At 40.9% G+C, this 27,500-nt stretch overlaps 2 protein-coding genes and 1 long non-coding RNA gene across 3 annotated transcripts in view; 1 reads left to right on the top strand and 2 right to left on the bottom strand.

Annotated features, from left to right (window-relative positions):
* The window catches only part of dachb (dachshund b), a 66,015-nt gene extending 52,397 nt beyond the window's left edge, over nucleotides 1-13,618 (top strand). Inside the window, exons 4-12 of the mRNA XM_063901178.1 lie at nucleotides 336-533; nucleotides 2,021-2,190; nucleotides 2,999-3,104; nucleotides 3,595-3,669; nucleotides 5,538-5,638; nucleotides 6,114-6,255; nucleotides 7,061-7,246; nucleotides 7,456-7,521; nucleotides 12,331-13,618. Coding sequence (XP_063757248.1) covers nucleotides 336-533; nucleotides 2,021-2,190; nucleotides 2,999-3,104; nucleotides 3,595-3,669; nucleotides 5,538-5,638; nucleotides 6,114-6,255; nucleotides 7,061-7,246; nucleotides 7,456-7,521; nucleotides 12,331-12,368 — 1,082 coding nt within the window. The 3' untranslated portion in view covers nucleotides 12,369-13,618. The remainder of the gene's footprint in view (nucleotides 1-335; nucleotides 534-2,020; nucleotides 2,191-2,998; nucleotides 3,105-3,594; nucleotides 3,670-5,537; nucleotides 5,639-6,113; nucleotides 6,256-7,060; nucleotides 7,247-7,455; nucleotides 7,522-12,330) is intronic.
* On the bottom strand, nucleotides 5,822-26,281 carry LOC134876234 (uncharacterized). Its single transcript, XR_010167382.1, has 5 exons — nucleotides 25,955-26,281; nucleotides 25,434-25,530; nucleotides 10,337-10,379; nucleotides 6,036-6,194; nucleotides 5,822-5,874 (listed from the first exon to the last, which is right to left on the bottom strand). It is a non-coding gene; the product is annotated as an uncharacterized LOC134876234 (long non-coding RNA).
* Nucleotides 26,282-26,923: 642 nt separating this feature from the next.
* The window catches only part of cnpy3 (canopy FGF signaling regulator 3), a 4,506-nt gene continuing 3,929 nt past the window's right edge, over nucleotides 26,924-27,500 (bottom strand). Inside the window, exon 6 of the mRNA XM_063901147.1 lies at nucleotides 26,924-27,500. This exon is cut by the window's right edge and continues 1,201 nt beyond it. The gene's annotated coding sequence lies outside the window, so the exon portion shown is untranslated.

Here is a 27,500-nt window from a genome sequence, read left to right as displayed (position 1 = left end):
TTTACAATCCAAAAAAAACCCCAAAAGTTTGACAATTTATATATTTTTGGTATTTTCTTCCCTAATAAAAAACACAACATATAAAAGAATGATCACCCATAATATTCATGATTAATACCGTCTGATAATTACAATCACACTATGTTATTCAGTTATTAGCAAGTTAGTATTGCATGCAACAAGATTAAATATATATATTTTCGGGGGCTTTCAGGGTCCCTCAACACTTCACCTCATTACAGCTTAAAGCTGACGAACACGGGACGGTCCGAGCAGCGCCTGAACGCACCATAAGTATTTGCACCAATGTCTAAATCTCCTCCATCTCTCCCCAGGAGGAAGTGAGTGTTCCTGGGATAAGGAGCGTCTGACCAGCCCTCCTGCTGGAGTTCATGCTGGAGGACCAGGAGGAGGAGGAGGACCGATGGGAGGAGGAGGAGGAGGAGGAGGAGGAGGAGGAAGAGGGCCGGCCATTGGAGCTGTCAATCAACAACAACAACTGCAGCAACAGCAACAACAGCTACTGGCAAACAGTGAGGACACACACACACACACACACACACACACATAACGATAGATATATGTCCAGCCCACTTAGAGACAGTACACACACACACACACACACACACACACACACACACACACATACCAAATATATGTGTGTGTGTGTGTGTGTGTGTTTTAAAGGGGTGGCAATATTTGTTAATGTACGCCATTTAATCTGTTCCCATCTTCAGTATTAACACTCCGCCTGGATTAATCAGCACACACTCTACTAAATGACTCGATTCATCAACACCACACAAATACACACACACACACACACACACACACACACACACACACACACACACATTGAAAGACGTGCAGAAAAAACCCAGAAATACTCTCGCTCTTTTTCTTATTGCAGAAGTGATGTGTTTGAACACACACACACACACACACACACACACACACACGCTGGGAGGCGTCAAACACTCACATTGATTATTCTATCACTTCAGTCGTCACGACAACAGCAATCAGTGTTATTGTTTCATTGGAACGAAAGCAGCCGCTGTCGTTTATTTTATTTTTTTTGGCGTGTGTTTCCGACAGCTGAGGCGACTTTAGTCAGGAGGGAACGACTTGTGGGGGCCTGCCCTTTTAAAAGTGTGTGTGTGGAGGGTGTTTCAGGGTCATGGGGTCTGAGGTCAGAGGTCAAGGTTTTGCTTTCAGGAGCTTCAGGGTTAGAGGGGGAATTCAAGTCGAACAAACGCAGTGCTGCTGGTGTGTGTCAGGAAAACAGCCGGAAAAAGACGGGAGGATTTTATCAAAAGTAAAGAAGGTAACGATAGAGAAAGCAAGGAGCAGGAGGGATACACAAATTCAAAGACGTAGGAAAATGGACAGAGAAGTGAGGAGAAAGGGAGAAACAAGGAATCAAAATAGGAAGGAAGGAGCAGGAAAAATGAAGGTAACATTAAGACAGAAAAAGACATCTCGAGAGAAATTCAAAGCAAACAAAAGCTGACCTCCTCTTTCCTCCGCCTTGTCACCCTTTAACCCTCTGACCTCCACATTTTCACCTCCTCCTCTTCCTCCCCCCTCCTCTCTCTGCTTCGCCACCTTTTATTATCCAGACTCTGACACCTCTCCCTCTCTCGGCTCAGGGTTAAGTTCAACAGGAGTTCAGACCGACTCTCACACAGGCTGCGTTTCACAGTCTGTAAAAAAAATGTGAAAATGATTCAACGCTTAAAAAACCCACAAAGGGATCGGATGTGATGCTGCCCGGAGTATGGAGCTTTCAGAAAGTCAACGAGGCTTTTCTGGAAGCAAAATCAACAACCATTAAATGTAGACGGTGTTACAAAAAGTGATAACATATTATAAAACCTTAGTCTGGCAAAAAAAACCCAAATTTAAAAACTGATTCATTGCTTTTATTTATTGTTGAGCTTCAAAGTGAAACGTTTAACTACCACCTTATTTAATTCAATGTATTTCCCTTTATTTAAAGTTCATTTCGCCCTCCCAGGGTTGGACCTCCCCTTCATGATGATGCCTCACCCTCTGCTTCCCATGGGCCTGCCGCCTGCATCTGTCGCCATGGCGATGTCGCAGATGAACCACCTCAACACCATCGCCAACATGGCCGCCGCGGCGCAGCAGATACACACTCACGTACACCGGGCGCCCGTCATCAAGGTGAAACACACACACAAGTTTTACGCACTCTTTAAAAACACTGTCAAATGAAACCCGAAGAGGACCTCTGTGGAACGCCGTCGATTACACCTTCAGATTAAAAAAGGCACTTCATTTTAATTGTAATATACAAAACAACATACAAACATGTGAGGAATAAATATGTGAAGCAAGTCTAAAAGAAATAGGTGAAGAAAACATTAGAAAATATGTGAAACATATCATAATAAATGGCGCAGAAATATATTTGAGAAATGTCCAAAAAATGTGTTAACCGTAAAATTACAATTGGGGAAGATTCCAGTCCATAAAACACACAAAAGAGGATCTTATAGAATATGAGACAACAGATCAAACCAGACAACCACAAACATATGAAGGTGGTAAAGAAAATCCACAGCAGTATTATGCTGAACATTTGTGAAACATACCCTAAAGCTGTATAACAAATGTCACAAAAAGGACATGTAATAGTCTAACAAAGGTCCAGGAAATATGGTTAGAAAGTTAGGGTTAGTGTGAAAACAATGATAGGAGAGATTCCCAAAGAAACATGGAAAAAATAACGGATAAAATCCATTCAGAAAATGAGTGAAAAATGTCCAAAGAATGTCTAAGATTTTCCATAAAATACAGAAGCTATTCAAAACTGCTGCAGATTAAACTACCCACCAGTCTTAAATCCATGGTAACCCCGAGTTACCATATAGAAACCTCTAATGATTTACTTCAGATCTCACATCAATGCACTCCTTCACACCTCACCCCTTCATATCTCACCCCTCTCTTTCTCTCGCCCTCTCGGCAGGAGAGAGTGTGTGACAGTCCCTCTCTCTCTCCGTCTGTCGATGAGACAAACACTCCTCTGCAGTCGCAGCCCAGCAGCTCGGCCTCCAGCTCGCCCGAAAGACTGGGTACGTACACACACACACACACCACACACACACACACACACACACACACACACACACACACACAACTACTGGGTAAAGCTGTTTGGATAAAGTCATGTTTTAATGCAGAAGTGATAAATATTTACTAGTTTTAGCGTCTTAATGTGTTTGTTTTCTCTTGAATTTAAACTTTTATGTAATATGTTAAACTATGTTGTTGTTGGTCAGACAAAACACTTCAGAAAAAAGTGTTTTTAGATTTATTTTCTCACATTTTCTGAGATTTTATTGAATTGAAACGTTGATTGGAAAAATAATCTGTAAAAATATAAAACGTGCAAATAAACATGTGTACACATCTGCCAAATAACACACACTTAAAGCTGCCCACACAGATACACATGCATCTTCAGACACAACATGCAGACATGCTGTGTGTTTAAGCACACTCACTCACTCACACACTCACAACACACACACACACTCACACCGTGCTTTTTCCTCTCAACAGGATTGGTGTCAGCTGATGCAGATGTTGCGCTGACCAACCCTGCTGCACCCATCAAGAAAATAACAAAGGACAAAGGTTGGACCACACACACACACACACACACACACACACACACACTGTCACACACACTCCTATATAAGTGCAGATATTCCATTACCCACCTTAATCTAAACCTTCACCCATTTGGACTTGACAACTGACAAATTGTCCTCACTTAGAGGGATCTCCTCATCTACTGTATTTACACACACACACACACACACACACACACACACACACACACACGTCAGGATGTTCGGCCCCTCCTATTGATCACCTGTCTCTGAGCCATCAATCAGAGGATGAGGAGGGAAGAGGCACAGATAGAGGGAGATAGATGGGGGAGGAGGAGGGAGGCTAAGTGAAGGAGGCATGGCTAAAAGGGGTCAAGAGGTCACACACTAAAAGCATGCGAGGCCTCTCCTCCCTCACACACAAACTCGCTGTGTGTTTTCCATTCTTATAACACACTCTGCTTTAATTCTTCACCTCTGCTCATCCTGCTGCTGCAGCTCCTAAAATCAATACGGAAATCTGCTGCTCTTAAAGGAATATAACACCCTGAAATATTGGAAATAGGGGATAGTCGTCTCCATAGGCTCCCTGTGGTCCTGCAAAAAGTTGCGTGAGCACATTTGAAAGGGACGAAAGAAAGACATAGACAAGAATAAATCATCTGAAAAATGTGAGGGAAAGTGTAGCATTTCCATTCCTTTGCTGATGGACACACACCGAGTCAAACCTTTGCAGAATAAGAGACTTCTGTGTGCAGCAGTGTCTGCTAAAAGCTGCTAATCTACAATCTTTATGCAACATTGTAAATCCTATCTGAGGGATGAGGTCTTTATACTGTTCCAAAATTATAGAATAGATTATTCCAGATTATGTGCAAGAGACTTCCACAGAGTTTGAATTAAAGACAGCAAAAAACGTCCAAAAATGTCTTTAAAAAAGTGTCCTTTGGCCATCCTGTACCTGTGGAAATCTAGCACACACTTTTCTATACAGAGCATCATCGTCTCCATGAAGGCATTTGGGAATCATTTTCCTAAATATTGTGTAAATTTGTCCATTTTTATGTCTGTTTTTGCTGATATTCTTTCCCTTTTTAAGCAACCAGCTTTCTCGTTTTCACTTATTTCACAATGACAGTGAAGAGCCTTAGTGTAAGAGTGCTTCTGAATACACAGTGTTTAGTGTGTGTATCGTATAGTGTGAGCATATTAGGGTCCCTTTCAGTAAAGAAAAGGAAAGTGTAGGAATTATTAATAATGAACAAGGACAGGAGCAGAAACCTGACGGAGAAAGAGGAGGAAAATAAGGAAGAAGAAAGTTGTAAAGATGAAGATGAGGGGGAAAAGTGATGAAGAAAGATATGAGAGGAAAGGTGGAGCGGAGGGATGTATGGATGAAGTGGCAGATAGGGGATAGAGAGTGTGTGTGTGTGTGTGTGTGTTAAAGTGCATCTTAATCAGCGTTAATTTCACAGCAGAGTTAACCCAGTTGTCAGTTTGTTAGGCATTAAGGGCTGATCAGACACTGTGACGCACTCCGATTAACACACACACACACACACACACACACAAATCAAGGATGTCTTTAATCCTTGCCAATTAGTACCACACATGATTGTCTGAATACTAACGACCCGTGTGTGTGTGTGTGTGTGTGTGTGTAATTGATTTCTCTGATGTTGCCTCGTTGCTTTTTATACCTTAGTAAACATCAACATTTCATAAACTTGGCTCGGCGCTCGTGACGACGGATCGCTGCTGGAAAACATCTCAAACTCATTCGTTAATTTAAATAAAAACTAACGTTCTTCTTACTAAGTCTTCAGAAAACCGTACAACATGTCAACTTTTCTCCCCTAACGTAAGCATTGTGTGGATGTGTCCCCACAGAAGAGTCCTCTCTGGGTCCGGTTCTCCCCCCCGGCTTCCCCGCTCCCTTCCTGTTTGCTGACGGCCTGTCGTCAGTGGAGACCCTGCTCACCAACATACAGGTACCGCCTCGTTGTACTCCCATCCTCCATCGGACCTGATCTATAAGGATCAGTCCTTCTGGAGTAACGACTTCCAGACACAAGATTCAGAACCAGGCTTTATTGCTATTTCCATTTCTCTGAATCATTCACAATCCTTCAGCTTAAGAATACTAATCTCAATAGAAATGTACAAAACTAAATGTGTGAAACAATAGAAAGTGCAGTCGGTTCATCTCTCATTCTCCGTTTGAAAACTGTGAAAAAAGCCATAAAAATAAGGTTATATTGTAAAATGATCTTTAGTGAAAAATCCAAATAAGAATAAGAAGGCAAGTTTATATAAAACAAATAATTCAGTTTAAATTCATGGAATAAAGTCCTTTAACAGATGAGATAATACATCAAAGAAACTGACATTGGCCCTTTTGGTCTTCTGGAGGCTTTACAGTCTTGTTCTTCATCCTCCTCTTCTTCATCACGTGTGTTTCCTCAGGGTCTGCTGAAGGTGGCGGTGGAGAACGCCCGGGTTCAGGACAAACAGATCCAGGCGGAGAAGCGAGAGTTGAAGATGGAGCTGTACAGAGAGAGGGAGATGAGAGAGAGTCTGGAACGGCAGCAAGAGACATCTGCACAGAGATACAGGAAACATCTGCACAGAGACACAGGAAACATCTGCACAGAGACACAGAAACATCTGCACAGAGACACAGGAAACATCTGCACAGAGACACAGATATTGTGAAACATCTGGAATACGAAGAACAGAAAGACCACTTGAAGAAACAAGCCATGGCAGTGTTACGTCCCAATAAGGCCTAAGGGGTAAAAGGAGACAGCAACAACCCATCAAATTGAGAGTCAGGGTGAAGACAGGTGTATTTATCCACACCAAAACAACAACAACTGTATTTTAAGTGGGGGGATGGAGGAGGAGACAAAGGAATTACAGGGGCTACAATCTACTTACCCCGTGTGTAACGTGATGTAGAGGGAACCCCAAACTAAATCTTCCACCTCCCACCACACGCATTCAACCATACTCAAAAACCAGGTCCCTTCCTGGATCAGCCTCCTTTATAGAGAGCCTAAGTCCCGCCCTTCTACCTCCGACCCCTGGGACCTTATTTCAGAAACAATATGTATGGTATGCAATGGCGAGAGAGAAATTATTTTTGATCCCGTTTGAATTGTGCCATGAATTACACACATGACGTTTGTCAATTTAAAAGATCATTTTGCAAGTGAAGAAAAAAAAGGTTTGGTGCTCCACCGGAAAGGGAGGGACTTTATGCTGATAGGCCAGCTGAGGGTGAGTGACAGGCAGGTTCTGATCAGCTGAGGAGGGAAAAACAACACACATACAGACATACAGTCATGTGGAAAATATGGGGAACAAGTCACAGTTTAGTAGTTCCAAATGATCCTGAAAAAGTGTTCTTCCGTCAGCCTCCATCCAGAAGCGTCTGAAGAAGGAGAAGAAGGCCAAGAGGAAGCTGCAGGAGGCGCTGGAGTTTGAGTCCAAGAGGAGGGAGAGGGTGGAGGACGTCCTCAAACACTCGTCCTCGTCCTCCCCGTCCCCCGAGCCTCTGCACGCCAACAACAACAACAACAACAACAACAGCAGCGGTAGGATGCCATGTTTGTTGTCTTCTCTCTGGTTGAAGCGTCTCCTTGTTTTTCATCTGAAAAGTCGTCCTAAAGTCCGACTTCCTGTCTGTGAAGCCGTGTGTTTGTGGCTCCTCGGTGTGCCTGAACGACACGCCGCTACACGGAGCTGCGTGTGTGTTTACCAGCGACCCGCTGAGGCTCTGTCGTGTCTTTGTGTTTCTCAGCAGACGCTGCTGGAGCCGAGGAGAAGGCTGAGCTTAATGGAAACCAGCAAGACAACGGCGCTGTACAAGGTACCTGAACACACACACACAATAAAAAACATCACTAAACACACGCTCACACACACACACACTGTACACAAGCATGTTCAAAGGCACGGTTACAAGTCTGTACACACACACACACACACACACGTGGCGAGCATATGTGTGTGTGTGTTGGGGCCCAGGCAAGATTAGTGGAGACATTAGGCAGACACTGAGACACTGTGGCCTCCCTTTGATGTGCGCACCTTATCAGACACACATGTGAGTGTGTGTGCAAATATTTCATGCAGCCCGTGTCAGTGTGTGTGCGTGTGCATACTTGTGTGTTCATGCCGAGCAACTTTCTGGAAGAATGACATGTTTTGCAAGAGGAAAAGTGAAGACAGTTTGGGGGGATAAAAAACGGTATAGGCTTACTCTAGAAAAAAAGAGTCATATTTTTGTCGGTTTTCTCAAATCTAGATCGTTTTCCAACTGTCTTATTTACACAAATGTCTTCACTAAGGAAAGGTTGGACGTCTTTTGGAAATCACAGACAATTTGTGAACCTTAATAGTTCGTAAAATAGGAAAATTGTTGAGAATTGAGGACATTTTATGAGTGCCCTAAAAATAAAAAATAAGTCCTCACTTCCTCAGGTTCGAAAATGAGGTTACAGTTATGGACTTAGGGAATGCTTTAAGCCAATAAAGGTGTGTGTGTGTGTGTGTGTGTGTGTGTGTGTGTGTGTGTGTGTGTGTGTGTTAGTATGCATGTCGTCCTCTCTCCACCAGCTGTGCTCAGTCCTCCCTGACATTGAAAACCTTCACTTGAAGCTCAGTGTGTGTATAAATGAATATCTCAACCTGTGTGTGTGTGTGTGTGTGTGTGTGTGTGTGTGTGTGTGTGTGTGTGTGTGTGTGTGTGTGTGTTTGATCCACACTCTGGTGAGACAGGGAACTCTAATTAGCTCTCTCTCCTCTTTAGACCCCTTTTAGATCCCCTCTCTTCTGCAAGCCAAGCACTCTGACAAACACACACACACACACACACACACACACACACACACACACACACAGACCCACCTGATTTCATTAATGTTGATTGGCCCAGTAGGACCCCTCTGCTGCCTTTTACACACACACACACACACACACCGCTCCTGCCATAAAAGCATTTTGCACCTACGGTGGTTTACTCATATACACACACACACACACACACACACACACACACACACACACACACACACACACACACACACACACACACACACACACACACACACACACACACACACACACACACACACACACACACACACACACACACACACACACACACACACACACATCTCTCCCCTGCCTCTCTCACCTTCCACACTCTTAATTAACGAGTGAGGAGAAAAGTGCTGAACACAAAGAAAGACATGGTGTTACAATCAGAAAGAGAGGAGGAACAACCAGAGAGGAAGGATCGCTTTCTTACGGAAGTTTAAAACAATGGCGCTAATTAAACGGTAAAATAAAACAGGAGAGAGAGAGGGAGAGGGGGCTAGGAGGAAGAGGAGGAAAAAGTATAAGGAGCCGAAGGAAGGGTGATGGGAACAGAAGAGGATGGAGAAGGAAGGAATGTGACGAAGAGGGGGAATGGGAAGAAGGAGAAGAAGGAGGGACTGAGGTAGAGTGGAGAAGAGTCGAAGGGAGAGGTGAGCTAAATAAGAGATAAGAAGAAGAAAAGGAAGGAGGTGAGAGGTGAGAAGGGGGGAGAGAGAGGACTGAAGGGAAGAGGAAGAAAGGTGTGGAGAAAGTGGGAATGAGGCTCAGGATGGCAGGAAGAGACCGGCAAAAGATAGGGAGGTAATGAGGAGAGAAAGAACAAGAGGTAAGAGATTACGGCCAAGGAGAGAAAAGGAAAGAGTGTGAGGAGGAGGAGGAGGAGGAGATAATAAAACTGGGATGGAAGTGGAAACGGGAAGAAGAATAAGGGACAAATGTGTGAGTAAAGAGAGGACAGAATGAAAGGAAAGAATAAAGGACGTCAAGGGAAAAGGAAAAGCATAAAGGGAGCCGCAGGAGAGTAAATAAACTGAGGAGAAAAAGGAAAAGCAACGGATAAAAAGGACGAGGAAGGAGAGCAGACTTAGGAAGGAGGAGAACAAGGGGGCTGAGGACTGAGGAAGAGAAAAAATAAGGAAGAGGAAACAGCAAGGAAAGGAGAGGACTTAAAAAAGGAATCGGAAAAAGGATAAAGGGCAGGAGGAAAGACAAAAGGTTGAGGAGGAAGGACAGATGCAGAGGAGTGATGGATAAGGCATGAGGATACAGGAATAAAAAAAGGAGAACTAGAGAGAGAAGGTAAAGCAAAAAGGAGGAAAGGAAACAAGGATGTATGGGAGAGGAGGAAAAGGAGGACAGGAGGAAGAGGAGGAAGTTGAAAAATGTGACCTTGTTGCGAGACCTGGTGACATTTCCTCCCCCAGCTGATAGACTCCTAACAAGGCAGGTCAGCATAATTTTTAACCAGGACACACACACACACACACACACACACACACACACACACACACACACACACACACACACACACACACACACACACACACACACACACACACACACACACACACACACACACACACACACACACACACACACACACACGGAGGCAGGAGGTGTGTCTTATAGTGACAGATGGAGGTGAGAGTAGAAGGGAACAGGGTTGCCAGGTACAAACTGTTACAAATAAGAGGGAAAAGGAGGAGGAGGGGGAGAGAGGAACAGGGTTTTTAAACGTGGCGTCGATGGGACGTTATTATCCCATGATGCATTGCACAGAGAGGAATACAAAAGGTACTCACAGCTGGAGGAACTTGTGGAAAGCTCCGGGAACATCTTGGAAAGCTGGAAAATAACATCAAAAATGAATAATATATACTTTATACTTTCAGTGAAAACATATTCTCATCTAATAGCAATATTCTAAACAAACACAAATAGAAGATCTTTCTGATATTGTATTTTAAAATGAAGAAAGAAGTCATATTTATATATAGAAGTGATCTTAATGAGTTGCAGATCTATCTAGGATTATAAAATAGCGGGAAATGTGAGACGTCCTCTGGTTTTAACAATATATTTTGACTTAATTTAAAACAATTACATTAATAATTTACCAGCGCTTGAACATTTGTAGTTTTATGAATTCATATTTTGTAGTTTTAGGCCAGAAAAGACCGTTAAAATGGACATTTGTTTACAGCCAAAAACATCGATTCAAAGAACGATTTGGCCTTATTGATATTAAAAATAATCCTTAGTTGTAGTTAGAAGTGTCAGACAGAAGCAAGTATTAATCCAGCTCCAGAAAACCTACAAATCCGATCAACTTCGGACCAGAAAACCAAGAAATGTTGACGTTACAGATTAAAGTTTGAGACTTTCTAAGTTGCAGGAGAGTTTTTAAGCACCCGGCCGAAGCTGGTGCCTAAAGAAAGGACAGGAGAGGACAGAGAAGAATGGGTCGGGATAAAAATAATATGAGAGTAACAGATAGAGGACGAGGAGGAGGAGGAAGAGGATGCATGCAGAACAGAGGGATGAAAGAGGAAGGTAGGAGGGTCTGAGTGATAAAAATAGGGAAGGGCAGGAGAAGAGAGATGAAAGAGAGATTTAACAAAGTTCTTCTTTATCTTAACACCTCAAACCTGTTTCATATCGGATAAAAACACCCAAAATGATGAAGAAGAGGACAAAACTAGAGGGTAATATGAAAGGAGAGGAGGAAGACGAGTAAAAAAAGGTGGTGAAGGCTGAGAGGAGAAAGAGGAGGGCAGGTTTATGGTTGCTGTTATGCAGAAATGTAAACACTTTGCAACGTTCGCAGAAAACAATGACACCGCGGGGAGAGGAAGGTGTGTGTGAGCGTGTGTGTGTGTGGGTGCAGTTAAAGCACTACGGGGAGCGGAAGGAGAACGACGGAGGTGAAATGAGAGAGAGAGGGAGAGAGCCGACCCGGGCAAAATTGGAGATATGAGATTTGTATCATAAACGGATGCTGCATAAAGGGAGAGCAACATGAGGCGCGTCCAGCTCTACCGTCCTATCAGAGAGGAGCTCATTACACATGCTATCTACATGGCTAACACACGTGAAGCTGCACCACGGATTTAAGTTGTGTAAGGTATAGATTGCAAGTTTCAAACTGGTGTACTACGTGCAGCGGTCGGGGGTTTAAGACTAAAAAGGTTGGGTTTATTAAAGTAAAAACACTGACTGCTTGGGTTGTTCGTGACCAGCATGTTAGCTACTGATACCAGAAGGGTAATCTCCAGTTTACCACTAAGCACAGCACTATCCAGTCACAACAGTACCATAGCTTCTCCCAGAACTTGCAAAATTGACTTTTAAAAAATGGATAACAATTGGGAAATCTTCTGGGGTCAGTTTATAGTATACCTTTTATTGATTAAGAATAATTTAATGAATCTCATAATTAATCTGTTTTGAATCACTGGTTACAGCTTAAAATGTAGCTTTTTTGTTTTTTTTTTTTTTTTTTTATATTTGCACTTCTTTGATTGTAAACCACATTTTGGGGGTTTCAGGCTGCTGGTCACTTAAAAAAATGACATTTAAATATGTCAACTTGGACTTTAGTGTCTAAAAAGGTGGAAAACATGGGTCTAAAATCACACAGCTTCTTGGTACTAGCTTTGTTTACTAAGGGGTGGTTGACCAATCACAACAGAGCAGTGCCAGCTAACCAATCAGAGCAGACTGGTCTCTGGTTTCAGACACAGGGTGAAAAGAGGTCTTCTTTAACTGAATTCTCTGTGTTGTTTCCCCCCTACAGACTCCCGGTCCTTTCTGAAGACCCCCATGATGTTCTAGAGAAACACCGCCTCCTTTTCCTGAAGCCCCGCCCCCTTCTCCCCACTGTTCCCGCTCCTGCACAGAAGAACTCCACCAGCCCGTTTCCACAGCAACCACGAAAAGTCACGACCACATTCCCCCGGCGGGATTTTACTCCTTTGCTAAAGACTTTTTGACGTTGCTACAAAACTATGAGACTACTGGGAAGCAGAGACCCCCGATTTGGACTCACTGGGGTCGTCTGTACTTCTTTCTTCTTCTTGTTTTTTAGATAAAATCCACTCCATTCATTCCTCTTTTTCTCTACCTGCACTGAGACTTAAGTCACTCCTTTGTTTGTTTTGGTATAAATAAAGAAACGACGGAGGGAAACGTACCGGACGACAAGGAAATCAACTCGGTTCGGACGTCGTGTGGCGGCAAAAAAGCGTTTCTGATTTGTATCGACGAGAAAAAGACTGTAAAAAAAAACCTGATCCGTCGACCACATTGGCTGGTTGTCTACTCCCCTCTGATTGGACGATAATCAGCCAATCAGAGGAGCTCAGGATTTGAGACGTAGGGGTTTTGAAAAGTGTAAAAAAAACCAAACAAATCTGGATGGGATTTAAAAAAAACAACAACTCGGAGGCTATTTCCGTCTCTCACGTTTCATTCATTTTTGTTTTCCGTACAGGGACTGAAAAGAATGCATGGGAAAACTTTGTTCTGTTGACTTATTTTACCCTCCTTTACCTCCTCTATCTCCTGCTTCTTCTTCTTCTTCTATCTCTTTTTCCCTTTTAAAGGAGGCATTACTCTGATGTTGGATGCAGCTTTTCAATGTATTTTCTATCACCCTTAATAATAATAACAACAACAACAACCCTGGGAGCTCAGTTTCCCAAACCATGCAAAACGGTAAAAAAACAAACCCTTTTTTTATTACGGCGGAGTGATTTTTAGACACGATTATATCCTTAAAAAAAAGAAGGTACGTTGGATTCTCTTCCTCGACTTTGGACCTTTTCACCCCCTGTGAGTTTCTGTTGTTTGTGAAATAATCAACGAGGAGGGTTTGATTTGTTTACTAAAGAACTGCCCCGATGCAAGAGTACTTCAGATGTTGAAATCCAGCGCTCCTCTAAAGAAAACAAACACACGAAACGTTTTACTCCCTGAGTTTCTGACCTACTAAGAGTGCAGACTGTTGTGTTGCAGTTTTGTTTATTCCACTGCGTGTTTATTTGTTTGTTTATTTGTTGATTACTATTTGAAAATGTGTACTACGGGAGGGATGAGGGGTGGGTAGGGGTGGGATATTGGGGGGTGTTAAAGGGATATTCCGTGTAGATAGAAACAAACATTCAGTCTTGTTTTATTATTATTATTATTTTGTTTTTCTCCTGATGATCTCAGTCTGTCACTGTTCTCTGGGTTTGAGCTGACTGCAAATATACAGTATTATAATGACTGCTGTCCTGTGGTGTTTACACAGACACACACACACACACACACACACACACACACACACACACACACACACACACACACACAGGATCATCTTACGTTTTCATTGGTCGAACAATTAGACAATGCAATTAAAGATTGCAATTAAGTAATTACATTGTTTTTTGAAGCCAATAAGTGAAGGATTGTAAAATAAAACTGACTTTCTTGATTTATCTGTCGATGGTTTTCAAAACATACCGTACAACAGTCCCAGTAACGATGAATTTAAGGGGAACTTCACCACGTTTCTTGAAATGAAAGTCACTTTTGCACATTATTGTTTCCACCAAATCCAAAGTCCCATTGATATGACTCAACTACAACACCACTAGTACCACATTTTAAACACAATATGCAAAGAGTTGTTGAGAAAAACCACAAATATCTACCTCATGAGAAGCAACTAAAGGCTATGGAAGTCTCACAAATGACACATTTGCACAGATCTGGAACAAAACTCTCAGACCCTTATTGAGTTATTTTCCAGTCCCACATTACCCACAGCTTCTCCCAGAAACCTACCAAAAATACACTTCAAAATGTAGAAGAAATGGGAAATCTTACTGGCGTCTTATTCATTTGTCCTCTAATTGGTTAATTGACTTAACAGTGGAGAAGAAAAGATTAAGTGATCAACAAAAAACTCTCAGAGCACTTATTGACCAAAAAGTACCAGAACTAAAAGTCTCTTTCCACCAAATCAAACCTGGAAACAAAGCATTTGTTACGTGCTGTTTCTATTGAGAGATCGACCTTCACACTTGATCTCTTGGGATAGTTTTGAGAATAAATAGTGGGGGTAAAACTCCACAGGTCTGAAGAAAAGGTACCTCAAAAGCCCTTCAGAGATCAGACAGATTGGATGGTTGTCCGATAGAGAGGAAACAACATCATGAGAACCACATTCAAGAACAATATGCCAAGGGTTGTCGAGATATTTCAACCTCATGGTGGCGGTGTAAGAAAAGTCAGAGGATGATCTTTAAGAGAAAGTCTCTACGAACATTTGTACTACATTTCATGCCGATCCATCCAATATTTGTCGAGATATTTCACTAAAAACCACGCAGCGGTAGAGGACCGGTCAGAGGATCTCCATAAGTCTATAGAAGTGATCTCTGGGAACCATCTGTACCAAATCTCATGCAGATCCATCCAATAATTACCAGAATATGTCACTTAAATGTCAGCCTGACCAAAGTCTAGTTAGACCTTCAGCAGTTTCACGGTCATTCATTAAATGGGTGTTAAAATGACTGACCAACCACTGCCATAACCCTATCATTCATTACACACACACACACACACACACACACACACACACACACACACACACACACACACACACACACACACACACACACACACACACACACACACACACACACACACACACACACACACACACACCAAAGTTTATTAGAACTTAATCCAACACACCCAGTTTTACTGCCACAAATAATCACTAAAGAATCCATTATGGATTCATCCACCGCAGAAAATAGTCCCTGAATAAAAATACTACTTCCTCCTATTTTGACTAGCATTTCAATTAAAACTACAGCTGTTTCCGGCAATTACTGAACTAAACTTGACTTTAAAGAGGTATATTATTAGAAGGGAGCATTGGGAGAGTCAGAAAGAATTGAAAGCCAGACCAACGCATTGTTGTGTTTCCATTGAATGTATACCAGTGGTGGAAGGATACTTTACTTAAATAGATTTTGGCAGCAAATAATGTACTTTTTACTCTCTAGATCTACTTTAAAACATGAGTTATATTAATACAACAATTAAATCAACTAGCAAACTATAATGTGCTTTTATGAACAACTTATCAATGTTTTCTCATCCTTTAACAGCTGCAACATCAGAGAGATAGACACCTGAATATGATATAATATCACCTTTCTGGGATTTAACACTCTGTGGAGTTTAGGAATATATTCACACACACAATACAAACACAGATAGACACTCTGGTAATGTATCCCCCCCCCCACACACACACACACACACAGAAGCCTGGGAGTAAACACACACACAGTCCATGTTCCATTTAGACTGTATATTTACTCTGCATTACGAGGTTAATGAGGTGAAGCCTCTCACTCTCCCTATAATGGATCTGTAGCTCCCCCCTTCCTCCTCTTCATCGCTCTTTGATTCTTCCTCACCCCTGTCACTCTTTCCTCTCCTCTTTGTTTCCTTTTCTCTCTTTCACAATCCCTTCTAATGTCACTCTTTCGACTCTCTTGCTCTCCATCTTTCTACCCCTTCGCTTTCGTCCCCCTAACCCTCCATCTCTCTCCCTTTACCAAATAGCTGATGTCACTTTTTCCATTTCCCCCCCTAATGGAGGCAGAAACACAGAGCGATGGACGGAGGGGGGAAAACAGCCCGAGATGAAGAAGGATGGATGGAAAGTGAAGGAGGAAACGAGGAAGGATGAAAAGGTGACAGCGCCACGGGAGAGAGATTGAAGGATCCGAGAGGCGACGTGGAGGAAGATGGAGGAAAAGTTGGAGAGAAATGGAGGGAGAAGGGGGAGAGAAAGATGTGATGAAGAGGGGGGAGGATGATGGGTAATGAAAAGGTAAGAAGTGGGGAACATGTCTTGTAGAAACACCTTAAAAATATAGTCATTTAAAGGGGAAATCCACCCGAAAACACCACGATTAATCGCTGTAACTACTTTCTGTTTCTGAAAGGCATCACTTCCATACATTTTGAGTGAGTCTGCAAAAACTGCAGCCCTCTGGAGCACACACGCTATGTTTGTATGAAGGGCTGCATGTAAGGAGTTATAAATATCCAGAGGAACACTTTACGCTCACCATGTGCACGATCTCACCTTTCAATGCTTTCAGACTGAAGTAGGTTGTAGAAATGTACATCAACTCCCATTTTTACGTGACACTTTAGTCCCTTTAATATAACATAAACATGTAATATTTGAATGGCTAAATCTGATGACTTCATTCTTTTTTTAAAGCTTCTTTATTAAGACTTATTTATGGAATACTGAAGTTTGTTTTTCTTAATTTCTCTATGACTTATTTTGCTGTGTTTTTCTAATGAATACTTTATGACTTTACTTTCTCTATTTTAATTTCAATACTATATCATAACCCTTGTATTATTTTCCATGGCTAAACTGACTGAATCTTCTTTATTATGACTTTTCAGATATTTTACGGATTACTTTACTTTCTTTTTATTAATATGTTTTATGGCTCCTTAAACTTATTTTGCTATGTTTTCTATACATATTTTTGATGGTTTACTTTCTGTTTTTTAATTTACATTTGTATGGCATATATACATATATATATACTATATATATATATATATATATATATACTATATAATAAGTATTCTTTATGGCTAAATTGACTGGCTTTTTATTAATTTTACTGTATTATAATTATTTTTATGGATAACTTTACTTTATTTTTATGGCATATTAAAGTTAGTTTCCTTAATATTTTCTATGGTTTACTTTAATTTCTCCTTTTTAATTTACATGTTTATGCATATATATTGAAACCCTTTAAAAATTGTTATTGATTTCTACAATATGACATTTTCCTGGCTTTCCTATGACAACATTTCCTCTAAACTCTCTAAAAGAAATCAATAAAATCATAAACATTTACCTAAGTTTTATGCACTTTTTAATCTGCCCCCCTTCACTGTGTTTGTTATTCACTTTACCATAATCAGGCTCTTATTACTTGTTCATTACTTTCATTAGAGCATTCGTAAAGCAAACAACAAACAAAGATTTAAAAAACAAAGGAATAATGAACATGAAAGGACTGAGAATTAAAAAGGAGGATCGGAACAAGGGTAGAAAACGGCAAAATGTAATGATGGAAGGAGGAAGGAGCGAGAGGAGAACAGAGACATTCCCAGACAGAACAGGCTGTTAAAACACACACACACACACACACACACACACACACACACACACACACACACACACACACACACACACACACACACACACACACACACACCTTGCTCCGTCATTAGTCTTCATTAGAGTCTTTATGAGGAAAATTAGAAAGGGAGTTTCCTCCCAAACTGAGCCCTGGGGTCCAACCTGCTGGTGAGTGTGTGTGTGTGTGTGTGTGTGTGTGTGTGTGTGTGTGTGTGTGTGTGTGTGTGTGTGTGTGTGTGTGTGTGTGTGTGTGTGTGTGTGTTGTTAGTGGTTAATTTCAACATGGGGTTCAGTAGATGAAGAAAGGAAGTGTGTGTGTGTGTGTCTGTGTGTGTGTCTGTCTGTGGAGGGGGGTATGATTCACACACATATGTCCATATTGCACCACAAATAAAACAAGAACAAAACTGATATAAAAAACCCTCTACCTTTAAATCTTTACATTAATAACACACACACACACACACACACACACTGCATGCTATAGCCCCTTACCCTTCACTTTTTTACAAACTATTTCATTAAAAACTTCACTTTTAAAGAGAAGCATCTTAATTGTATTTGCCTCTCCCTCTCACTTATCAAAAGTCTTTTCATTTCATTTTCAAAAATCACATCATGAATTTTAAAGCCTTCACTGAATTACAGTTTCATTCCCTCCCGTTCAGCTGGTAAAATGTAAGCATATCATGAGCTTAACTGGGTTTGAGAGTTTGTTACTTTGGAAATATTTACTTATTACGCTTTGAGAGCAGGACAAAATGTTTGTGTGTGTGTGTGTGAGACCACTTACTGAAACGGTGAACCAATAAGCAGCTCTTCTCCCTCCTCCATCTCACTCATCTCTCATTTGCTTTGTTTTGTCTCTCTTTCAATTCAACCCACACACACAAAAATATACATACAAAGATACATACACACACCTTCCTCTCTTACACACACACACACACACACACACACACACAATAAACACTTGTCATTGGTCGGCATCAGTGGTTTGTTCTTGCCGAAGCGACGGGTTTGTTTTTGTTCTTCCTGTCATTCGCCCATTTGACTTGATGGATGGTGGGTGGTGACGCAAAACACCTGCCACACACACACACACACACACACACACACACACACACACACACACACACACAGTCAGATGAGTGTTTTTTTGTATAGGTGAAAATGCTTCATTTGAAAAAAAGAGAAATTAGCACAAACACACACAACAACATTTAAGCACACGCACGCACACACGCACACACACACACACACACACACACACACACACACACACACACACACACACACACACAGACTCCTCTTGCCATGGTTGACCTTTTATGTGGCCTGCAGTGTAAACAACAGTTTATCTCCATAGAGGAGGGATGTCCAGCGGCAGCGGAGGAGATGACCCCGAGGACGGCGGTTCAAATCCCACTGAGAGCGGAGGAACGTCTGCAAGCAAGCTCCCTTTTAGGAAGAGAACATAGAGCAGCTAGAGATCCAGATATATGAAACTAAAAGAGGTTAAAGTATGTAGTATAAGAGCCATAAAGTGATGTGTATCAGCTCGTTGTGATGCTTTTCTTCCCACTGGTCAAATTATGAGTCACTCCAACCACCGTTTAATGTGTTCTGTGTCAAAAATACCTCATTTTTTCATAATGTATTGTCCTAGTTGGATCACACTTGATCATAACAGACATCTACAACTTCAATAAAGGATGTTTTTTATTGGGTCATCTGCCAGGAATAAATTGTGCAACAAAAAATCACAAAAAATATATTTATTTTACAAGATAAGACACACATCTTCTAATTCGAACTGATGGAACTACAGCTATATTATTTTATAATAATGCTAATAGGATGCAGCTTAGCAAATATGATGTATGACTATGTTGCACGACGGAGCAGCTGATATTAGCATCTCTAAAACTAGAAATAGACGTAATGTGGACAACAGGATGTGAACATCATCAGCCGAAAAGTAGGAACAACTATTTCTGTTGGATGCGAATCTGGGGGTGGGAACGTGTCTGTGTGTGTGTGTGTGTGTGTGTGTGTGTGTGTGTGTGTGTGTGTGTGTGTGTGTGTGTGTGTGTGTGTGTGTGTGTGTGTGTGTGTGTGTGTGGTATGGTATCATGGGAATAATGAAAGACAGCCACACACAGAGAGAGAGAGAGAAACACAGGGCAATGACAAAACTGGACTCTTCAGATTGATACCAAATTAGAAACTGTTTTTTTCTGAGCTTGGCAGGCGGGATGAACACTTGACGAGAGATTTGGGAGGAAGGGGGGAGGGAGAAGGGTGAAAGAGAGGTGGACGGAGAAAGGTGGACAGAGAGAGAAAGAGAGAACGTGAGAAAGAAAAAGGGAGAGGATGGATGAAGATGGAGGAATTAAAATAACTGTAAAAAAAAGAGAGAAAGGAGTGAGGTGGAAATGGATCCACGGGGATTCAATGTGTGTGTGTGTGTGTGTGTGTGTGTGTGTGTGTGTGTGTGTGTGTGTGTGTGTGTGTGTGTGTGTGTGTGTGTGTGTGTGTTGTTTTAGCTGGGCGGCCTTGGATTCCTTGTTGACCTTTACAAAGATAGCAGCTGGTCGCCTCTCGGAGTTTTAACTTTGTTTAGGTTTGCAACAATCTGAAAAGCAGATGGAGAGAGAGAGAGGAGCGACGACGGACTCAGACTCTGTCGCTCGTCGACCTCCCCTGGAAAAGGAAACAGGAAGTGAGAGAAGAGGCTCAAACGGGAACTGAGGGAAATTAATTTGGCAATTTCTGGTCTTTTTATCCAAAATAAAGCTCTCACTTCCACTGAGGAAGAAAGGGGAAAGTAAAGTGGGTTTGGCCGAGCCGCTCCGTTAGCTCTCGAGCCAAGAGAAAGTCTTTGAGTTCGGATCAAAGGAAGGAAGTTAAGAGCTGCTCGACGCTGGACACAAAACTTTATCCGAGTCGTCTCATTATTTAGCAGTTATTTCATCAAGTGGCTACCATCATCCCTCTTAATAATTAAATAAGAATAAGCTAAAATAAATGTGATCTACTGCAGCACAATGTGCACATTCTCCTCACGTTGATGTTATTTTTTATTGTGAGTTTTACTTTACCTTCTTATGTTTATTTAAATGTTTGTATTCTATCTTATTTACATTTTAACATTTTAATATATTTATTACATTTGATTTTATTGAAAAGTATTTTGCTTCTATTTCATTTCACATGTTATTGACTATAACACTTCTTCTTTGTTTAAACCTTTTTATTTATTCTTTTGACTTTTTATTCATTCTATAATGCAGAACTGTCACCAAACCCCATTTTCCCAGGAATACTACGAATAAATTCAGCACTAGTCATTATTTTGTTTACTCTTACACACTGTGTGCTACTGGGCATTAAAAAAGATCTAGTTCTTTTTGTATAACCTCTTTTCTTAAGTCTGTAGAACAACTTGAAGGCTGGGATTTCTCTGCAGCTCCACAAAACTGCATTGAAAATGTATTTAACGAACGTTTGGTCCTTTCAAATAGTGTGCTTCCTGTGATTTGGATATTGCAGTTTGGATAAAATGTGGATTAACTGTGTAGCTCTACACCATACTGTACAATAGAAACAGGTTGCTATTTTTGCATCAGCGTCTCCACAGGGGGGGAATGATGGACAGATGAGAGGCTGAGAGAGATGGAGGGATGCAGCGATGGAGGGAAGGTGTGATATGCCGTCCTCAGGTCTGCTTTACTATCATTTCACAGCCTAAACGTGCAAAGGTCAGCTGTTATTAATGGCAGGCCCTGAGGAGTGTGTGAGTGTGTGTCGGGGTATGTAAATGTGTGTGAGACAGGCAGTGTGAAGGCTTGCATGTCACACCTTTCTGCTCCAAATGCCATGTACCCTGCCATTAGTGTCGTTGCTGTCTCGCCCCCACGGGGCGGCAGAACCAGGGAGGGATTGTCGGGGAATTTAACCTGACGCTCCCGGTGTATTTTACAAAGACAACAGGATCGCTTTACTTCGCTGTTAGGAGGAGCATCTCTGTCTGTTCCACCTGATGACACAGAGTTACTTTTGGGAAAAAAACTATATCTGTTATTTATTTACTTAAATCATCTTTATTTTTTGGTATGCAATCCAGGGAACATCCATATCTAGTGTTAGTATAGTATAGTGTAACTAATGATACTCATTTACATCACCTTATTATTTTATATTGTAATTGAAGTTTCACTTTAAATGTTTGGGGTCTTTTATTTCAATATTTGGTATTTATTTGATTTCATTTTATAAAAAATGTTATTGGGCTTTAAACTTTAACTTCTTATGTTTAGATAAATATCTTTGTGTCTTTATTTGAAGTTCTTAATTGACTTTTAATATTTGTATACCTATTTATTATTTTATTTTACTTTATTACTTTAATTTCTTTGATTTAATGATTCTCTAATAATCTTTTTCCTCTTCTTTATATTCTGTTATATAGGTATTTTATTATATCTGAATTGGAGCAAGTGTCACAAAACCCAATTAGTAGATCAATTAAACATTCTGATTGTAATTGATTGATTAGAAATAGAGTAGTTCAATATTCTAACTTGTATTCAACAACTACATTAGATTTATTTAAGAAGAAATTAGGAGTGAAGACAAGAGGCTGATTATTCCTGCCCCTGTAAACACAGTTTTACCCCAAAACGCTGCCAGTAATGCCTCTTGCTAATTGGCTTAATGGGATAGTGATGAATCTGCAGGACAAACTTTCTCTCAGTCCAAACAGCAGTGATTCTGAAGGACATGAATCTTTAATCAGCTTTAATTTATTTAACGATGATAATTCTCCAAAGTTACGACAAAATGTCACCCTGTCACGCTGCTTTGCTTCTTTCCCCCAAAAAAGGGACAACGAATGCGGCGGAAATGCAGAACGAATGCGGTGTGAAAGCACGCTCCGCCGGATGTATTTTTGGATGTCCCAGTTGTGTGCGGCTGCTGCCCGGTGTGGAGGAGGCAGGTGAAGGGTGTCTGGTGACAAAACGCCTGGTGTGTGTAGCCTATTTTCCGGGTTTTGACCTTCCCTGAAGACACCGCTGTGAGCAGAACGAAGATGAATTGGAGCGCCGAGGCTGTCCACTCGGGAGGAGGAATAAAAAAAGAGACTAACTGATGGATATTAGTCTCATTCTCTCTTCCTGTTTGCCTGTTTCTCTGCTGCCGGTTCATCTGGTTCTCGCAGAAATGGAGGTCAGCTCAAGGTTCACAGGCAGGGTTTTTTTGGACAGACAGGTTGTGTGTTGTTTAACCCGCACAACACACAAATAGAGGAGAATGGATTACGCAGAAGCAGAGTCAGATTTGATGTTGACCTCCGCAGCGCCACACATGATAGTGTTTGTTTTCACGGGTTAAAGAGGGTTAGAGATCTCCTCTTCTATCCTGGAAACACATCTAGTGGGTCTTCTATGTACTGAAACGTATCCTCGCTCTGGTAATTTACATCATCTCCTTTAGTGTCACGTTCAGGTCACATCGGGAGAATCTGGATGACATTTACAGGAAGTTGCACAGAGGAAATTGCAAAATGATTTCAAAATGATCTAGAAATGTTCTTCTGAAAGGTATTTGTTGAATGAATACTATAAGAAAGGAACATGTTTTGACCCAAAACTCAACTCTATTTCCCTTTTCAGAGCATTTACTCATTGCTTTATTGTTCTTAAAGTCCATGCCTTGTTCTGCCTTTAATAAATGAGAGTGCATCATGTCTGTAAGCGCCTACAGTTTTCACTAAATTATTCATAACCTACATGAACGATAAAGGCTTTTCTTTTAATTGCACATTATCTTATTAAAACATCTCTACATTTAAGCATGCCTTATTTGTAATCACAAATAGACAGAGGTCCTGCAGGAAGGTAAAGAAACATGAGTCAATGTGTCTTTTTCAATACAAGATTTAAGAGTTATAGCAACAAATATTTAGTTTATTTAAACGAAGATTTATAAAGAAAAAAGGGACGATTTTCTGTAAATACATGTACAAATGTTGAGGATTGTGCAGCATTCAGATGATTGCTCTTTCTAGGTTGTTACACTGTAGTTAATGCAGATTGTTGCCCCCTACCCGCCTTTTTTCTTCTTCATACAAACAGGTAGAGCCCCCCCTCCCCCAACACACTTTACTGTGAGCAGAAAAGGAAGATCTGTAGCGTTTTATAGGTGAGTATGTATATAATTTACTAGTTATTGTGTACGTGTTTCATGGGACAGAAAATCATTTCAGAGGGCGTGTTAAAGACTGAGAGAAAGGTGAGCCTGTGTACACACACACACACACACACACACACACACACACACACACACACACAGATAATATCAGATGAAGATTGAAATGGGAGAAGGAATCAATATTTCCATTCAAACGTCTGTTTCATTTTCTCCAGATTAGAGGAGACCCTTTCTCTCTACTCCATCACACACTGACGTCCACAACACTGTCGCTGTGTGTGTGTTTACCTATGTGTGTGTGTGTGTGTGTGTGTGTGTGTGTGTGTGTGTGTGTGTTTGTGTGTGTGAAAGGTGAGGATATGGGACATATGAAGCCCTCCATAGGTAAAATAAATGTGTGTGCCAGTCCACATTCGGTCCCCCTACATCCAATTTCCACCGTCCACAGTGACCAAATAAACTGTCATCACACACATGGCTGATAAAGAGTGTGTGTGTGTGTGTGTGTGTGTGTGTGTGTGTGTGTGTGCAGGCGTCACAATATTTGTCCTGTGTTATTGGAGCTCTGAGGCCACAGAGTCTTCTATAAACACAAAGCTGTGAATTATTCAACAAATAAACACATCCAACACCTCAAACACACACACACACACACACATGCACACACAGTATTTGTACTCACTCTTTTCAAACAAAAGCAACATTGCACACGTATTCAGACAAAACACATATTTTAAAGATGGATAAATGTTATTCAATGCACTAGGACACACACACACACACACACACACACACACACACACACACACACACACACACACACCTAACACTGGGTTCTCAATACAGCCATGATTCACACGACTACACACACACACACACACACACACACACACACACACACACTCAGAAGTGAGAGGATTTGATTGTTGAAAGGAGAAAAGAGGCTGATGGATTGAATTCACTTCAGAAACACTGACAGACACACACACACACACACACACACACACACACACACACACACACACACACACACACACACACACACACACACACACACACACACAGGCCATTTCATTTTGTCTCATCTTAAGTGGATTTGGCTGTTGGTCAGTTCAGAGGAAGGTGAAACACAAACTGCTGTTAGATTCAATGAAGGGGTGACACCTAAAGACTGAGGGAGGTACTGCACTCACACTACCTGCTCTCTTCACACTGACAAAGTGTGTGTGTGTGTGTGTGTGTGTGTGTGTGTGTGTGTGTGTGTGTGTGTGTGTGTGTGTGTGTTAAAACACAGCATAAAAATGTAACTTAGTCTAAATTCGAGGTCAGCTACTTATTTGTAAGCATATTTTGATGCTAATGTTTAGTTGAAGTAGTGTTACTGCTACTAATTAAGAAAGCTATTTGATCATTTCACAGTGTTTTCTTACCTTTAATGATGGTATATGGTGTGTCAGTAGTGCTGAGCTGGTGCCAGTAGAGCCTTCAGCAAACCATTCATCTCCAACAGACCTCAGGAAAACATTTCTGAGAAAATAAGCACATATTATGGGACAAGATTAATTACATGATTAAAAAGGTCAGAATGCTGGACAGCTGGTTTCCTCTACTGATATAAAACATATACAATTATATGGTATTAAAATATAATAACAAGAAGCTCTGAAGATCAATGTATGCCGGCAGTTTGCTGTCTCTGGAAACAGAGACGTTGAATATAAATACACGTTATTTGAAACCCCCAGTTTTCAGATGGATTGCTAATATTGTATTATTGTTAAGATCCAATAATGATATATAAATTAAGATATAATATTTGTTTTTCTGGAAAGAGTCACCTTCCATGACCCAAACCTAACATTTGGATTTTGGAGGGATTTTACTCCTATCAGAGTATGTTTACACTGATTTATTGAGACTTCTACTCCCTAAATTATGTTGTATTGTTTACCTTTTGCAGTCCAATGATTGAGGGTGTCAGCAGTCATGCCAGTTGTATAAATAAACTTGAGAGAAAGTCCCTCTTCTGTTTACAAACAGCCAGCTCCCCCACAGCTGGGACTTCTTTTGGAGCTAACTAGTATCTACTTGGTTAGCTAACATGCTAACTACGTAGCTTCTTAGCGAAAAGCGCGGGAGCAGGTGTAATTTTCGAGAATAACAGCCGAACATTAGCTGTACTTCTTCTTCTCTTGGGCACATTATTAAGTAACAACCTTAGCAAACATTTCCCATTTAACTTGAGCTCAAAAAGAAGCCGCTAAGTTAGCTTATTTACGCTAACGTCACTCTCATCCGAGCATCTGAGCAACGACTGACTAATATTAGTGTGAACCCTAAGCCCCGCCCCTAGTTACCGTTGTCAAGCTTTCCCAACGTTCCAGATCGCCTCACAGCTACCTTTTTTTTCAATAAACTTTATTCATCAAGAGTCATTTACAAAACTTTAACGCACTTGTTTCGAGCCAACAACATACAGTATTAATTTACCAGATCCATTTATTAACCAGGAAGTATCTTCCCAGCTACATACAGTATGTCTGTGACGTGATTAGCTAAGCTTGGCATGACATTTCGGAATAGAGAGAAACCGCTCGGTATAAAATCCAACAATAACATAAAATCACATTTAATGATAATTCTAACGTAATTAAACAGCCTTCAATTCTTCCAAAAATAATGTATTTACAAAGCCTGGATCTCTGCCTCCCTCCAGTGTGTGTGTGTGTACATTACACTTACTTGACAGCAGATAATTAGGAGAATGGCCAAAAGAAAATGTGCTGCAAATATATCATTTGTGTCAGCTGTCACGAAGCACCAGGAGACAGAAGCAGAAACAGGCAGACTTACTGTGATGCTCTTCCTTTGTGACGGACTAAAACAATTAAAAATGACACTGAAATAATGAGTCAATCGCTCTGCGTCTACAGAGTTTAAATCTGTCTTTATTAATCCTCTGATGTGTCGTTTTAAAGAGCGACTCCAATACAACACAGCCAGCATTTCAGTTCAGAATAAAAATCTGTAAAAACACACACACACACACATATATTGGAAAAAATGCAAAAAACACAACTTATGCAAACATTCGTCAGCCTGGGAGTCAACAAGCACACACACATACACACACTATAACACTCACGCCTTAAATAGCAGCTGTTTTGCAGCACACACACATAAGCCAAAACAAAAACAACAAATGGAAATTACAGAAACACAAATTAATGATACAAAAAAATAACCGTACATGTTGAATTCACTAACAAAATAATAAGGGCAATAACATGAAATATTATGGTCTGTATCCCTGGAAATGATTCAAAGGTCATACTTTACTTTCATTAACTGGTATAAAACATTTCTGAAAAAGTGAGGAAAAGCATTGTTTTAGGTTCAATGTGTTTTAAAGTGTTGACGGTGTCAGGGAAACAGCATTTTAGTATTTCCAGGTCGAAAAAAGGTAAATTAACCCCATACTAATAACTTAAAAGACC

Source organism: Eleginops maclovinus, chromosome 14 (genome assembly GCF_036324505.1).
Source record: "Eleginops maclovinus isolate JMC-PN-2008 ecotype Puerto Natales chromosome 14, JC_Emac_rtc_rv5, whole genome shotgun sequence".
In the NCBI taxonomy this organism is placed as follows: domain Eukaryota; kingdom Metazoa; phylum Chordata; class Actinopteri; order Perciformes; family Eleginopidae; genus Eleginops; species Eleginops maclovinus.
Note: the sequence above shows the minus strand (reverse complement) of the source record. Positions and strands in the feature narration are given on the sequence as shown.